Source organism: Furipterus horrens, unplaced genomic scaffold (genome assembly GCF_987537825.1).
Source record: "Furipterus horrens unplaced genomic scaffold, mFurHor1.1.pri manual_scaffold_1, whole genome shotgun sequence".
NCBI classification, from domain to species: Eukaryota; Metazoa; Chordata; class Mammalia; order Chiroptera; family Furipteridae; genus Furipterus; species Furipterus horrens.
The window spans coordinates 111,358,225-111,373,352 of record NW_028327171.1 but is presented as its reverse complement, the minus strand read 5'-3'; the positions used below and the strand labels follow the sequence as shown (position 1 = coordinate 111,373,352).

Here is a 15,128-nt window from a genome sequence, read left to right as displayed (position 1 = left end):
TGGGGACCTGACGTGCAACCTAGTAATGTGCCGTGACTGGGAATCGAACCACCGAGATTTGGCTTGCAGGCTGATGCTCAATCCACTGAGCCATAGCAGCCAGGGGGTAAATTTAATTTTTTTAAGAATGTGCCTTCCAGATGTTTCTACTTAACATATGGAATGCAGTTATAAAAATTGTTTTCATGCCTTTGTGTGCTAATTCTTTTATCTGCATCAGTTTTGGGTCAGTTTTTCTTCTCATCATGGGATGCAATTTTCCTGATCTTTTGCCTGCCTGGTAAACCTCGACTGGATATTTAGATGCTGGATAAACCTGTAGTCTTATAAATATTCTTTAGCTTTGTTTTAGAATACAGTTACTTTGGAACTTTAGAAAAAGATCCCTTTTGGGTTCTTGTTTTTTAAGATTTGTTAGGTGGGACGTTAACAAATTTGTTAGATTAAGACTTGTTAGACTACAGCAGCATGTAGTCTATGGGTAATTAATTTCCTATCACTGAAGCAAGACTCACCATGCTGTCAACTGCAAGGTTTTCCACTATGACTGACAGAAACAGATACTATTCCCAGCCCTGTGTGAGTACCAGACACCATTCTGTTCAATCTTAGCAGATATATCCTGGCCCTGGGTAGATTCCAGGGCATATGTTTATTTGGTTTTATCTACCTCTCTGGCCATTCCTTCTCAGTTTCCTAGTCTGCCACATAACTCTGGAATGCTTCAGGGTCTAAGCTGAATCTCTTCTACAGTCTGTCTATGCCCATTGGACCTGGTGATCCCATCTAGTCTCACAGCTTTATAATAAGTCGATTTTGTATCTCTAGCCTGGATCCCAGACTTGCATACCCAACAGCCTATTTAACATACCCCCCTTGGATGTCTTCACAGGCATCTCAACTTAACATGTTTAAAACATGTTAACATGTTATCTCCTGATCTTCCACTCCTCACGCCACACTCTACCTGCACCCTTCCCCATTTCAGTTAAGGTGAACTGATTTCCACTTCATCATTTCAGTTCTTTAGGCCCAACTCTTGAGGGTCATATCTCTCTCTCTCTCTCTCTCTCTCTCTCTCACTTATGTAGGCTCTCCTTTTAAAATACACCCAGAATCCCTTTTCCCACCTCCACTGATACCATCCTAGTGTAAGATACCATTGTTTCTTGCCTGGGTTATTGCAACAGTTTCTTAACTGTTATGCTTTTGCCTTTACTTCTCTTGAGAGTCTTTTCAACAGAGTAGCCAGAATGATCCTGTTAAAATGTAAGTAAGACAATTCCACTTCTCTGCTCAAAACTGTCCAATGGTTTCCCCAACTTACCTGTGTAGAAGCCAGAATCCTTACGGGGCCTAATGAGGCACAACAATCTGGCCTCATTTCTTCACTATGTACCTTTTTTCCTCCTGCTATGTGTTCACTGAATGCTAACTATGCTGGAATCCTCAATGACTTTTGAATATGTCAGGAGTGCTCCTACTTTAGGGCCTTTGCATGTACTGCTCCTGCTGGTTAGAATGTTCCTTCTTTAGGTAACTGAGTATCATCACTCTCTTACCTCCCCTGTTTAAATGTCAACTCATTAAAGCTTTACTGAAAGCACTCTTTCGAAAATGAACTCAACTCCTGACTCCCTGCCTACCAGTCCCAGTACTTAGAGTCCATCATAATTTAACATATTACATATTATTCTTATTTATTGTTTATTGCTTCTCTCCTCTTATGAGTGCAGAAATTTTGTTGGTTCTTTTAGACAGTGCCTAACAGAGTAGATCCTTGAATCAATATTTACTGAACAAATCAGAAAAATTCAAGATTTTTGCTCTGGTGTGGCTCAGCTGGATGGCTGTTGTCCTGCAAGGCACATGCCTGGATTGCGGGTTCAGTCCTGGTCAGGGTGCATTCAAGAGGCAACCAGTTGATGATGTTTCCCTCCCTCTCTTTCTCCCTTCCCCTCTCTCTAGAAATGAATAAATACAATCTTATAAAAAAATAGAAGGTTTTAAAAATTGTTCTGAAAAGTTTTCTAAAATTCATTACCTCTTGCTTACTTGAACTGGAATCTTTGCAAGAAGAGAAAAAGCATTCAGGAAAAACAACGAAAATCCATTCCATCTACATTGGGTATCCCCTACACATACCCATCACCTTGGCCTCTGGAGCCCATTTTATAGTATGCTCAACTAACTTGGAAAGAAATTTCTTTTTTAAACTTCCGGCAATAAGTTTGTAGTCACATACTGCAATTTAAAATCACTCTTTTAAAGTGTACAATTCAATGTTTTAGTATGTTCACAAGGTTGTATAACCATTACCATTGTTTAATTTCAGAACATTTTTATCCCTCTGAAAAGAATATCCATGTTAATTATTAGTCATTCCCCATTCCTTCTCTCCTCAGTCCCCAGAAACCATTAATCTTTGTCTCTATAGAAATCTTATGAAATATAGGCAGTCAATCCTCACTATGTGCATATTCCACTTATGCGAATTCACTAAAATGTATTTGTAGCTCTAAAACCAATACTCTCAAGTGCTTTTGTGGTTATTTGTGGATATGTGCAGAGGAGAAAAAAAGCACAGTGCTGAAGTGCTGTCTGATGTTCCTAAGTGCAAGAAGGTTGTGATGTGCCTTATGAAGAATGTGCACTTGTTTGACAGGCTTCATTCAGGCACGAGTTACAGTGCTGTTGGCTGTGGATTCAATGTTAATCAACAATATATGTTAAGCAGGGTATCTTGAAAGAGAAACATACATAAAACAAGGTTGTAATGTTGATCAGTTGACAAAAATGTTGTGATTAAAAGCTTGCAAAAATCTAACCCTGTATTTCCCCTAAGCATTCATTAATCCCGTGTTTGCAGCTTTATAGAACCAAACTACCATGAATAAGAATTGAATGTAAATGTGATAATACAATATGTAATCTCTAGTGTTTGACTTCTTTCACTTAGCATAATGCTCTCAAAGGTCAATGTTTTATGTGTCTATACTTCATTCCTTTTATTATGGCTATAAAATATTCCACTGCATGGATATATCACTTTTGTTTACTCATTCATCAGGTGATAAGACATTTGGGCTGTTTCTACCTTTTGGCTATTATAAATAATGCTGCTATAAACATTTGTGTAGAAGTTTTTGTGTGGATGTATGCTTTTAATTTTCTTGGGTATATACCTAGAACTGGAATTGCTAGGTTATATGTTAACTCAATGTTAACTTTTAGAGGAACTGTCAAAATGTTTTTTCCATTGCCACTAACAATGTATGAGGGTTCCAATTTCTCCACATTCTCACACTTATTACTGTTCCTAGTCATTCTTGTAGGTGTGAAGTGGTATGACATTGAGCCACATATGGTAATTTAAAAGTAGAAGAAAAAAGATAAAGAAACAAAAGGCAGGAAGGCAGGCAGTTAGGAAGGAAGGAAAGGAGGGGAAAGAGGGAGAGAGGGAAGGGAGAGAGAGGAACCCTGAAACTCTCTACCCTCAGCTACTGAATATTTAATTGTTTAAAGTCTACTGACTGCATCTGTATCTCAGGACCTGCAGTCTTTTGTTTGAATATGGGCTTTAACATTGCCATTTATGCAGCTTTCACACATGACTTTGCTTTTCTCTTTTCTGTACCTAGGGGTACCAGGGGCCAAGGTTCAAAGCTGATAACCTGAAGGATATATCTAGGGACCCTTACTCTCTAGAAAAGTGAGAAAATTCTTACTTGGTGTGCAAAATTAGAAAGCATTAAACTTACTAAAAAATTTATAAACTCCTTACTTAACACATTCAGCTCACCCCAGAAGCAAATGATTTTTAGATGCAGACTGAGAAAAATGACTAGGCTTTTATAAACTTTACATCCTAAATTCTTCGCCAGTGCCTGGTATAAGCAGATACTACATAAACATTTTAAAGAAAAGTACTTTTCTTAAAATAAGGCTGGTGTCTGTCTTACCCTCAAGGGATTTTCATTGAGGTATGGAGGCTCTCCTTCTACCATCTCTATAGCCATGATACCCAGAGACCATATGTCCACTTTAGGGCCATAAGCTTTCCGTGTAACCACCTCTGGTGCCATCCAGTACGGTGTGCCAACCATGGTGCTTCGCTTGCTCTGCTCAGGGGTGATCTGGGCACAGAAACCAAAGTCAGCTATAAAACAAAACAAAACATCTAGAGTTAATGGTGTCCATGGATAGTTTTACCTAGAGTTCACTTTAGATGACTTAATTAATTACATTTGACTACTCAGCCACTTGTCTTTTTAAAGATTATATTAATAAAGCCAACCAGAATGGGTTTACAGATCTTTTGATGTTGCATACTCTCACTTTTTCACTTTTACTTCCCATAAGCGGAGGGCAAATTATCAAGAGTTATTTCATTCTAAACAATTAATTCCAACCAGAGGGAAAGAGGGGTGAGGGAGGGAGAAGAGATAAAGAGGAGATAATTGGTGATGGGAGGAGCCATGACTTGGGTTGGTGAACACATAATACAATATACTGGTGATGTATTCTAGAACTCTACCCCAGAAACCTATATGATTTTATTAACCAACGTCATCCCAATAAATTCAATAAGAAATTCTATCCTCCAGATTTTAATAATGTTGAGAAAGGTCTAAAAGAAAAAGTCAACAAAGGTGAACACCAAAACTAAACGCTGTGAGTGAGGCAAAGGTCAGAAAATGGTAACTACCTTTGAAGAAAATAAACAGAAGCTAATTACTAAACATCCAACTTAGAGGAGTCTAGTAAAAGAATACATTTAACTGCAACTGTATGTACCAGATGCACACCAGCATTACGCCAACGACCTCAATTTACAGTAACTGAGGAACAGAATGTCTAGTTTAGTATCCAATACTTTTACTTTAGTGGCAAAGTCAGGATAAGAATCTAGAATTTTTTTCTCCCTTCCACTATTAGACCCATTTTTATTCCATATGTAACTACTGATAACATTTGTTTGTTAAGCTTTATACTATTTATTATGCATTTACATACATACGAATGATAACTATAAACCACTTGCTTATTCCTACCTTAATTTAGTTTGTAAAGTTTTTTAAAAACAATTTTTAGAGATCGTTCTGTATTAATACATTGATCTACCTCATTATTTTTATTTTTTTAAAAATGTTTTATTGATTATACTGTTACAGCTGTCCCAATTTCCCTTCCCTCTGCTCCCATCCACCCGGTGACCCCCTCCCTCCAGTTGTCCCCCCCTTTTAGTCCATGTCCATTGCCTCCTACTATGCTTCTTAATTCCTGTACCATCTCCCTCCCTTACCCCTGTCCCCCTCCCTACTGACCTCCCCCCAATATGTTCCCCATACCTATAATTCTTTTTCCATTCTCATTGCCTATTTAGTTTGCCTTTGTTTCAATTTCCTGGCTTCTGTTGTTGGTTTTTGTGATGCAGTTTTCATTTTAATGTTCATAGTTTTGATCCTCCCTTTCTAAACCAGTCCCTTTGACATTTCATATAATAGTGGTTTGGATCTAATGAACTCTTTCAGTTTTATTTTGTCCTGGAAGCACTTTCTCTGCCCTTCTATTCTGAATGACAGCTTCGCTGGATAGAGTATTTGTGGCTGTAGGTTTCGGATTTTCATTACTTTGAATATTTTTTGCCAATGCCTTCTTGCCTGTAGGGTCTCTTTTGAGAAGTCAGCTGATAGTCTAATTGGGACCCCTTGTACATGATTCTTTTCTTCTCTCTTGCTGCTTTTAAGATTCTCTCTTTATCTTTAATTTTTGACAATTTGATTATAATGTGTATTGGAGTGGTTCTCCCTGGGTCCAGTTTTTCTGGAACTCTCTGTGCTTCCTGGACCTGTAAGTCTATTTCCTTCCCCAAGTTCGGGAAGTTCTGCTTCATTATTTTTTCACTTAATTTTTCAATTTCTAGTTCTTCTCCTTTGCCCTCTGGCAATCCTATAATCTGTATGTTCAATCTCTTATAGCTGTCCCAGAGGTTTCTGATCCTCTTCTCATTTTCCTTGCTTTCTGTTTCCTCTTTCCGCACTGGTTGACTGTTTGTTCCTTCCCTATATTCTGGTTTGTTGATTTGATCTCTGGATTTTATTTCCTCACCACTTGTCTCATATGTGTTTTTGTTCTTTTCAGTATGAGTGGCTTTCAATCCTTTCTCGTCTTGTTCCAAATCTTTTGTTAATTCTGTAAGCCACCTAATAACTATAGCTCTGAATTGAGCCTCTGATATGTTTATTTGTTCATCTGTTGCCTGGTGAGCTCTCTCACCGGGATTTCTAGTTGTCTGCTTCATTCTGACATATCCGCGTTTTGCTTTGCTTCTGGGGCAGGCTATAGTGGGCAGAGCCCCGTGTACTCATCACAAGCTGGCCACTGGCAGTGATCCGCAACCTTTTTCTGCTGCGCTGTGGCACTTTGTGTGGGGCCAGGGGTCCAAGATGGATTCCTGCCGTTATTCTCCGCTGGGAGACCAGGATCCATCCTCCCACCCTCTGGGCCTCATCCTCCGAGGCAATGTGGTGGCTGCTTTTCCCAGTGTTGGAGTCGCGAGCTGCCGGGGCTCGATTGCAGCTGGGATTGCTCCCCCTGCCGCTGTCCCCTGCTGCTACCACAAACAGCCGCCCACTTTCGCGCTTCCTACCTGTCCGACAAGCGCCGTTGGTTTATAACTTCGTATGTTGGGCTTCCGTGTAGTTTATTTTCTGGAATTTCTGGTTATCTTTTGTTTTGAGGTAGTTTTATTCCTTTCTAGTTGTAGAGGGAGACCGAGCTTGTCCGTCTAAGCCTCCATCTTGGCCGGAAGTCCTACCTCATTATTATAACTACACAATATTAAAGAATGTAAAAATATTGTAACTTATTTAACCATGTCCTAGATTTTTTTTTTTACACAATGCTGCAGACAACATCTTTGTACTTGTGCATATGTTTAGTAATTCTATAGAAGTGAATCATAAAAGAAAATTGTTAGATCAAATTATATTATTTATAGTTAAAATGCGAGCTTATGAAAAACCAGATATTGTTCTCAGTACCTTATAAGAATTAACATATCTAACCCTCACGATTATTAGTTACATTATCATTCCCATTTTACAAATGAGGAAACTGAGGCATTGATATTTTTAGATAACTTACCTAAGATCATTCATCTAGTAAGTGGAAGAGACAGGATTAAACATTATCCAAAAAAGTCTAATTCAGCTTACATGTATGAGAATATTTTTAACTTGCCCACTAAGATTAAGAGTAGTAATTTTATGTTTTGACCATCTGATAGAAAGTAGACCCCCTTTCTTGTGGTTGTGGGTTTTATGCTCAGTCTTTTTTTTTTTTTTAAGTATATTTTACTGATTATGCTATTGCAGTTGTCCCAATTTTTCCCCCTTTGCCCACCTGCTTCATACTCCCATTCCCTCCAACAACCCCCCACCTTAGTTCATGTTCATGGGTTGTGCATATGTTCTTTAGCTCCCCCCTTTCCTATACTATTCTTAACATTCCCCTATTTTGTACCTAACAATTACGCTTCTTAATCCCTACGTTATTTCCCCTTTTTTCCCCCTTCCCCTCCCTGCTGAATAACCCTCCAAATGATCTCCGTATCTATGGTTCTATTCCTGTTCTAGTTCTTTGCTTAGTTTGTTTTTCAGTCAGTTGTTGATAGTTGTGTTTGTTGTCACTTCAATATTCATAGTTTTGACCTTCTTTTTCTTAAATAAGTCCCTTTAACATTTCATATAATGGGGGCTTTGTGATGATCTCCTTTAGCTTTTTCTTGTCTGGGAAGCACTTTATCTACCCTTCCATTTGAAATGGTAGCTTTGCTGGATGGAGTAATCTTGGTTGGGGGTCCTTGCTTTTTTCATCATTTTGAATACTTCTTGTCAGTCCCTTCTTGTCTGCAAAATTTCTTTTGAGAAATCAGCTGATAAGTCTTATGGGAACTCCTTTGTAGGTAACTCTGCTTTTCCCTTGCTGCTTTTAAAATTTTCTCTCTAGATGGGCTAGTTGGCTCAGTGGATTGAGTGCCAGCCTGTGAACTGAAAGATTGCCGGTTTGATTCCCAGTAAGGGCATATGCCTGGGTTGTAGGCCAGGTCTCCAGTTGGAGAAATGCAAGAGGCAACCAATTCATGTATCTGTCTCTCGCAAATTAATGTCTCTCTCCCTCAAAGTAAATAAATAAAATCTCAAAAAAAAAATTTTTCTCTTTATCTTCAGTCTTTAGCATTTTAATTACAATGTGTCTTGGTGTGGTCCTTTTTGGGTCCAACTTGTTTGGGACTCTTCTGTGCTTCCTGGACTTGTATGTCTATTTCCTTCATCAAATTAGGGAAGCTTTCTTTCATTGTTTTTTCAAGTAAGTTTTCAATTTCTTGCTCTTCCTCTTCTTCTTCTGGCATCCCTATGATTCAGATGTTGGCACTTTGGAGATGTCCCAGAGTCTTCTTATTCTCTTGGTTTTTTTTTTTTTTTTTGAATTCTTGTTTCTTCATTCTTTATTTCTTCATTACGTCCAAATCATTTATTTGAACCCTGGCTTCCTTACCTTCTGTGGGCTCCCTGTGGATTTTTCTTTATTTCACTTAGTGTAGCCTTCATGTCTTCCCTTATGCTTTTGCTGTACTCAATCAATTCTCTGAGTATCCTGGTTACCGGTGTTTTGAGCTCTGCATCTGATAGGTTGGCTGTCTCCATTTCGTTTAGTTCTTTTCCTGAGGTTTTGTTCTGTTCCTTTATTTGAGCCATATTTCTTTGTCTCCTCAATTTGGTAGCCTCCCTGTTTTTGTTTTTGTGTATTATGTAGAGTTGCTTTGACTCTGTGTGTTGGCACACCGGTTATACTGTATGGGGTGGAGCCTTAGGTAATTGCCAGAGTGAGGTAATTTGTTTCACAGCTTTGTGGCTCTGTATGTGGCGGAGGGCTTGGAGAGGGTACAATACTGCTGCCTGGCTGCTAGAGGCTTGCTCCAAACTTGCCCATTTCTAGTCACTTTATCCATTTCCTGTATGTGATTGGCACCCCTCTAGCTGTTGCCCTAGTGGTGGTTCCCAGAGTGGGTGAGTTTGCATGTATTCTAGGACTGTTTGGACCTCTTAAATGGACTCTCCTGAGAGAGCAGTAGTTGGATCTGTTGCTCCAACCCCCACTTGCTTTTACAGCTAGAAGTTATGAGGCTTTATCTTCCTGGCGCTAGAACCCTGGGCTGCATGGTCTGGCCTGAGGCTGGGATTGCGCAATCCACCACATGTAAACGTAGGGCCGCCTGTTATCCTGGCTGCCACCACCTCGCTGTTACCACTCCACGTCTTCTCTGCTCTGGCTCCCCTGTCTCCTGCCCGTCTGGATGAATATGGCTTCTTTAAATCCTCAGTTGTTGGATTTCTATATAGTTTGCTTTCCTGGCAATCCTGGGTGTTTTTTGTTTTGAGATTAGTTGTGATCCTTCTTATGGTATGCAAGGAGGCAAAGCGTGTCTACCTACATCTCCACCTTGAGCAGAATGGATGAAAAAGGTTTTGGTTTCTTGATACAGAAATGCCTTGAGTTTTGCATGGTTGGAGAAACCTCAGAATTTTTAAAAAATAAGTTCTTAAATCATATAGAGGGCATGGTTGGAACTGAGAAATTACAGCTAGCAGAGGAAAAAGAACCTGTGATTTTTTCTCCCCCCGTGACTCTTTTTTCTCTTGTCATCTCTGAGGTCAGGGTCACATAGACCTTGCAAGATTAGGCCACACTACCAAATCCAATGAAAGCTGAACAGCATGACAAAAATTAATCCTAAAAGATAGCAGAGACAAATTCAAGTTTATTTTTGGAAGATGGCACCTACATGATAATAGTCCTAGGCACTGTTCATCAGTGTTTTAGATTTAAAATAAATTTTTAAAAATGTTTATTAATTTTAGAGAAAAAGGAAGGAACAGAGAGAAAGAAACATCAACTGGTTTCCTCCCATACACACCCCAACTGGGTATGTGCTCTGATCAGGAATCAAATTCACAACCTTTCTGGTGTATGAAACGACACTCTAATTAACTAAGCCATTTAGATTTTTTAATCCTTAGAAGGATTATTTGAGATAGATACTATAATTTCCTTATCATACAAATGACAAAATAAACAGAGATCAAGTAACTCACCTAAGAGTATTGAGCACATGCTACAGATCTGCTATTTAGACAAGCTGTCCCATTCAGAGTCCATAATCTTTACCACTGTTCTCCCTCCCTCTCCATATACTACATCATAAAAATAATAGCTGAAGAGGTTTTTGCTTAAACAAAAGGAAGAAAATTATAATAAATAACAAATCCTATGTGTTTATTTGTTACTCACTGAGTTTAACTGATCCTTCCATCCCTAAAAGCACATTGTCACTTTTGATGTCTCTGTGGATCACTTGATTAGCATGTAAAAACTCCAACGCCTGCAAACACTAAACAGAAGAAAAAAAAATAGTAAAACAGTCCCTGAAAAGTCTAAAGGAGGTTTACATACAGTACATTTATGGCCTGACCATTGCTTCTAGTATTCAGAAGATACTCCAATACTCACATTTATAAAGAAAAAATATCTTTTCATGTACAAAGTTATAAAAATAAGACACCTTAATTAATTAGATCCCCCATTTCTCACCCTCTGGTCTTACCCAGAGATAATTAAATGATATCTTATCTAGTCCTATCATTCAGTCTTTACTATTTTCATTTATAAAATGATAGATGGATCTATATAATTTCTAGACCTTTTCAGGTTTAAGTGCCAGAGGTGTACAGCACTTGGTAAACATGCACAAGATTCTTTAGAAATCACTTCAACAGTGAAGGATAAACTTGTACTTATTCCCACATGAATCTCAGATACTCAAGTTTTATCAATGTGCCATGAAATGTGAGTAAGATACTGGGTGGGCTCATAAGATGTTTTCATTTCTTCTATGGTGGATTTTATATAAAGCTATATCCACAACCTAGACATCAATGAAAAAGGAATAACTTTCTTTTTGTGCTAATGTTTCTGAAAGCACTGAGTCCAAAGTGAGGAAAAACTCCTCTTCCTTAAATACAAGAATGAGATTATATTTTTAAAATCTGCATGTCTCTATATTTTAAAATATAAAATGTACATAAATTATAAACTTGGAAAAAGTTTTTATTTCTTACCTTCATCAGAGTAGAACAACAAAAAAAGTCTATGATTACATTATATTTACCAAGCATTTATAAGCAGACCCATGAAAAGAACAAATTCCCAGAAAAATACTTGTACAAATACAAATTTGTCACAGTTGAAGGAACTCCTAAAATAATTTTTATAACAATTATGAAAAACTATTAGAAAAGGAAATTAAGTGTAAATAGATAAATTCTTAAGTTTTTATAAGTTTTTAAGTAACCAACATTTTTTGTTGAGATATGTTATTGAACTATCATATTCATTAACGAATTCTTATTTCCTTCCCTACTAAAACAACCAAGGAAGCTTTATCCACTTTAGGTGGAGAACAGTTAAATCAGAATTAAAATTTTCAAAGGAAAACTATCATATGTACTGTTCTTACCTGAACAAAGTTTCTAATTCACTTACGCATCACTATAAAAATGCTGAAAGCCAAATCATAGAAAACATAACAGTCTTTAGAACTTTTACAATTCTGTCATTTGTGACAATGATTCCTAGGATATTCAAAAGTTGTAGCACAGTTTAAATGACAATAAGTAAATCATTAACTTAAGTCTCATCTGTAGAAAATGTTAGCTGAAGAAGGCTTCTTTTTTCTCTTAGACATAGGCAATTTGGCAGAATTTAGGATTTAAAAGCAAACAGCTTCTTCACCTTCAATGAAATCAATAAAGCCAGAAGCAGCTGTACTAACACTTAAAAGTGAGCATGTGTCCTGTTTTCCTGAGACCCCTTGTTTCCGCTGTTGAATTGTATTAAACATCCTGTTTGGAAGATGAATTATAATGATCACCACACTGAAATTCACCTGTGAATTCCTCACTTCAAAGGTTCATGCTTCTTTCCAAAATTACCTTACATGTAAAGGAAAGGGTTGAAATTCTTATGTAGGATGAAATGGTATGGGGAAAACTTGAAGAGAATGTGTACACAATAAAACACAATAACATTAACCTGTGTGGAAAAACTTTCTCTTTTTCATCTCCTGCTACCCATAACTTATCGATGGGAGCAAACTCACCTCTCTGCATACAGCAGCAATCTGGGCTTCATCCATGCAGGTTTCTGTTACAACATCAGTAAGTGATCCCCCAGCAAGGTACTCCATTACTACAAACAATTCATCTCCCACCAGGTAACTAAAAAAAGAACACACACAAAAAAACACATTTTTACTTCTTCTAAACACAAGGCACTCTATGTTGAAGAATTCTAAGTTGAGATACTCTCACAAAACTAGAATGCTGGTAGCTTTGAGAGCTAGGAAGACAACTGGAAAGCTGCTACGTAACAGCACAGAAAAATAACAGAGTCATTATGATTTTCCTCAATCACTTTAAACTTTGTCCCCGATTGTAACTTGAGATAGATTTATTCATCCTCTTTTACATATGAAAAGAGAGAAGCTTGCAGTGGTTAAGCTTGGAGAGGTTAAGGTCACATAGTAAATGACAACCAGAATCTGAAGCCAAGTATAAAGTGATTCTAAAGCTATGGCTTTTCTTTTTTTTCTGCATCCAAAATCTTTCTTTAAATTGATTTAGAAAGGGGAGGGGAGGGGAGGCCAGAAGGTATCAATTTGTTGTTCCACTTATTTATCATTCACTGGTTGCTTCTTGTATGTGCCCTGACCCAGGATCAAACCCACAACCATGACGTATGGAGATGATGGTCTAACCCAAAGGAGATACCCGGTCAGGCCCAGCACCCAAAATCTTTTTTCTTCTTTAATAACCTCACCCAATAACGTTTCTTTATTGCTTTTAGAGAGAGAGGAAGAGACAGAGAGAGGAACATCGATTGGTTGCCTTCTTGTAGATGCCCCAACTGGGGACTGAACCTGCAACCTGGCTATGTGTCCTAATCAGGAATCAAACCCATGCCCCTTCAGTCTACTGAACGACACTCCCAACTAATTGAACCACACTGGCCAAGAGCAAACAAAATCTTTTTAATAACAAGGTAGAATCTGAGATTAGTCTTTGTAGCCATGGCTGGCCAGTAGTTGGCCTCTCGCACAAGTGAACTTTTGGTCCTGGAACTGTGAGGGGCTACTGGGGCCTTGCCAAAATGACTGTGCACCTGTTGGCCCTTCTGAGGACTAGAAAGCAAGATGATGCCACAGCCCTTGGGGAAGTTCAGGGCCAGCTGGTTGAAAGTGAGAATCTTGCTCCTGGCCATAAGGATGTGGCTAATCACATGAAGTACACAAACCTTCAGTTTGGGCACCTCTTGGAAATAAACATCATTGGTTACAGTCCCTACAAATTCAGTGGTTTTGCCCTTCCGACTGGAAAGTTCATCTTCCAGATCATCCAGGAAAGAGAGTGAGGTGGCTGGTTGGTGCAACTGATGAACAAACACTTCAGCACCACTTGGTTGAAGGTGGAGTTGGTTCATCTGGCCAGAACCCTGTATAGCTTGACCAACAACCTTAGGTAAATGTCATGGCTCTTGGGCTATTTGTGCTGAAATGTTCGGTCTTTGTTGTGGTGGACTACACCAGGTCTGGAAAACTTACAGCTTTTCTGAACCATCACGATAAACTGACTTAAAATACTATTTTTAAAATGTACCCGGAAAGTTTATTTCTATGAACATGGTCCCCATTACTAGGGCTAAAGTCTTAAAACGGATCACCATTACTCCGTTCAAAACAAATTTAAATATGGAAGTAAGAAAATCACCTATAATCATCTATCTCCAGTACAATCACCATTATAATTTTCATTTATTTTCTATTACTCTTCTTTCATTCACATACATGTAATTGCTTTTAAAAAACACACATAGTTTTAAAATAGGCTTTAAAAATATCCTCATTCAAGATGTGTATTGATTTTAGAGAGAGAGGACTGAAGAGGGAGAGGGAGAGAGATAGACAGAAACATCGATTGGTAGCCTCTTGTAGGCACTCCAACCGGGGACTGAACCTGCAACCTTTTTGGTGTGTGGGATCACGCTGCAACCAACTGAGCCACCTGGCCAGGGCATAAGATATGCTTAATATTAACATCAATTACTAAATTAAATGAGGTTTTGAGAGAGATACTTTTGCCCATGAAGCATTTGAAATAAAAATTCATCTGAAAGTTTAAAAACTGGGTGACCCATCACTTCTGTTAGTCAAAATATGAATTATATTCCCTTAATGCTTCTGCTTCTCAACACTTGTAATTAATATGAGCATCAGCAACAATGTCCTTCTAACTGCCTTCTCTCACTTGCCAAGTGACCTCTATGTAGAAAAAGAACCTGTTCAACCGCAATGTGTTATTTTTCCCTCTCCTTCAAGCTTACTTTTCAGCATTGACATTCTACTGTGGTCTAACTAAAGCGGCTACCCCCCAAAATCATGAGATTTAAAAACTCCACATTTTTGTTCCAATGCTTGAGAAATATTCATATTTACCTGTCTAAGAAGTTAACTATGTTGGGATTCTTTAATTCTTTCATCACCAGAATCTCATTAATGATCAATTCCTTCTTTGGCTGTTTCTGTAAATTAATCTGCTTGATAGCAACCTATGATAGAAACAGAAAAAAAAAAAAAAAAAAAAAAATCAGAACAAGTTTCTTAAGTCTCTTAACAAAGTTACAAATACCAACCAGTTAATAATACCAATCGACTGAGCTACACCAGTCAGGGTGAGCCCAAATATTTTTAGATTTCTCTAGAAACTGATTAGCTAACCCAAGGGTAGCCCAGTGCTTGGAATTCTCTTTTCATTCCAAGCTGGTAAACTATTTTTTATAACATTTGCTTATCTATGAAACAACACATTTAGTCCTTCTTTTTTCCCTTTAATAAGAAAAGTACTATAAAATCACAGAGAATAATTCTTCCAACATATTCAACTGAAAAAGAGGTTTCTATTGATTATTCACAGGTTTATCTAGTTTCCTCCTATACTAAAAGCTAATGA

The 15,128-nt window shown here is 38.0% G+C and overlaps 1 protein-coding gene across 1 annotated transcript in view; it reads right to left on the bottom strand.

Annotated features, from left to right (window-relative positions):
* PAK2 (p21 (RAC1) activated kinase 2) overlaps positions 1-15,128 on the bottom strand; it is a 109,335-nt gene that overhangs the window by 8,806 nt on the left and 85,401 nt on the right. The window contains exons 10-13 of the mRNA XM_090278327.1: positions 14,615-14,727; positions 12,224-12,341; positions 10,357-10,456; positions 3,963-4,159 (exon numbers count right to left, since the gene is read on the bottom strand). Coding sequence (XP_090134453.1) covers positions 3,963-4,159; positions 10,357-10,456; positions 12,224-12,341; positions 14,615-14,727 — 528 coding nt within the window. The remainder of the gene's footprint in view (positions 1-3,962; positions 4,160-10,356; positions 10,457-12,223; positions 12,342-14,614; positions 14,728-15,128) is intronic.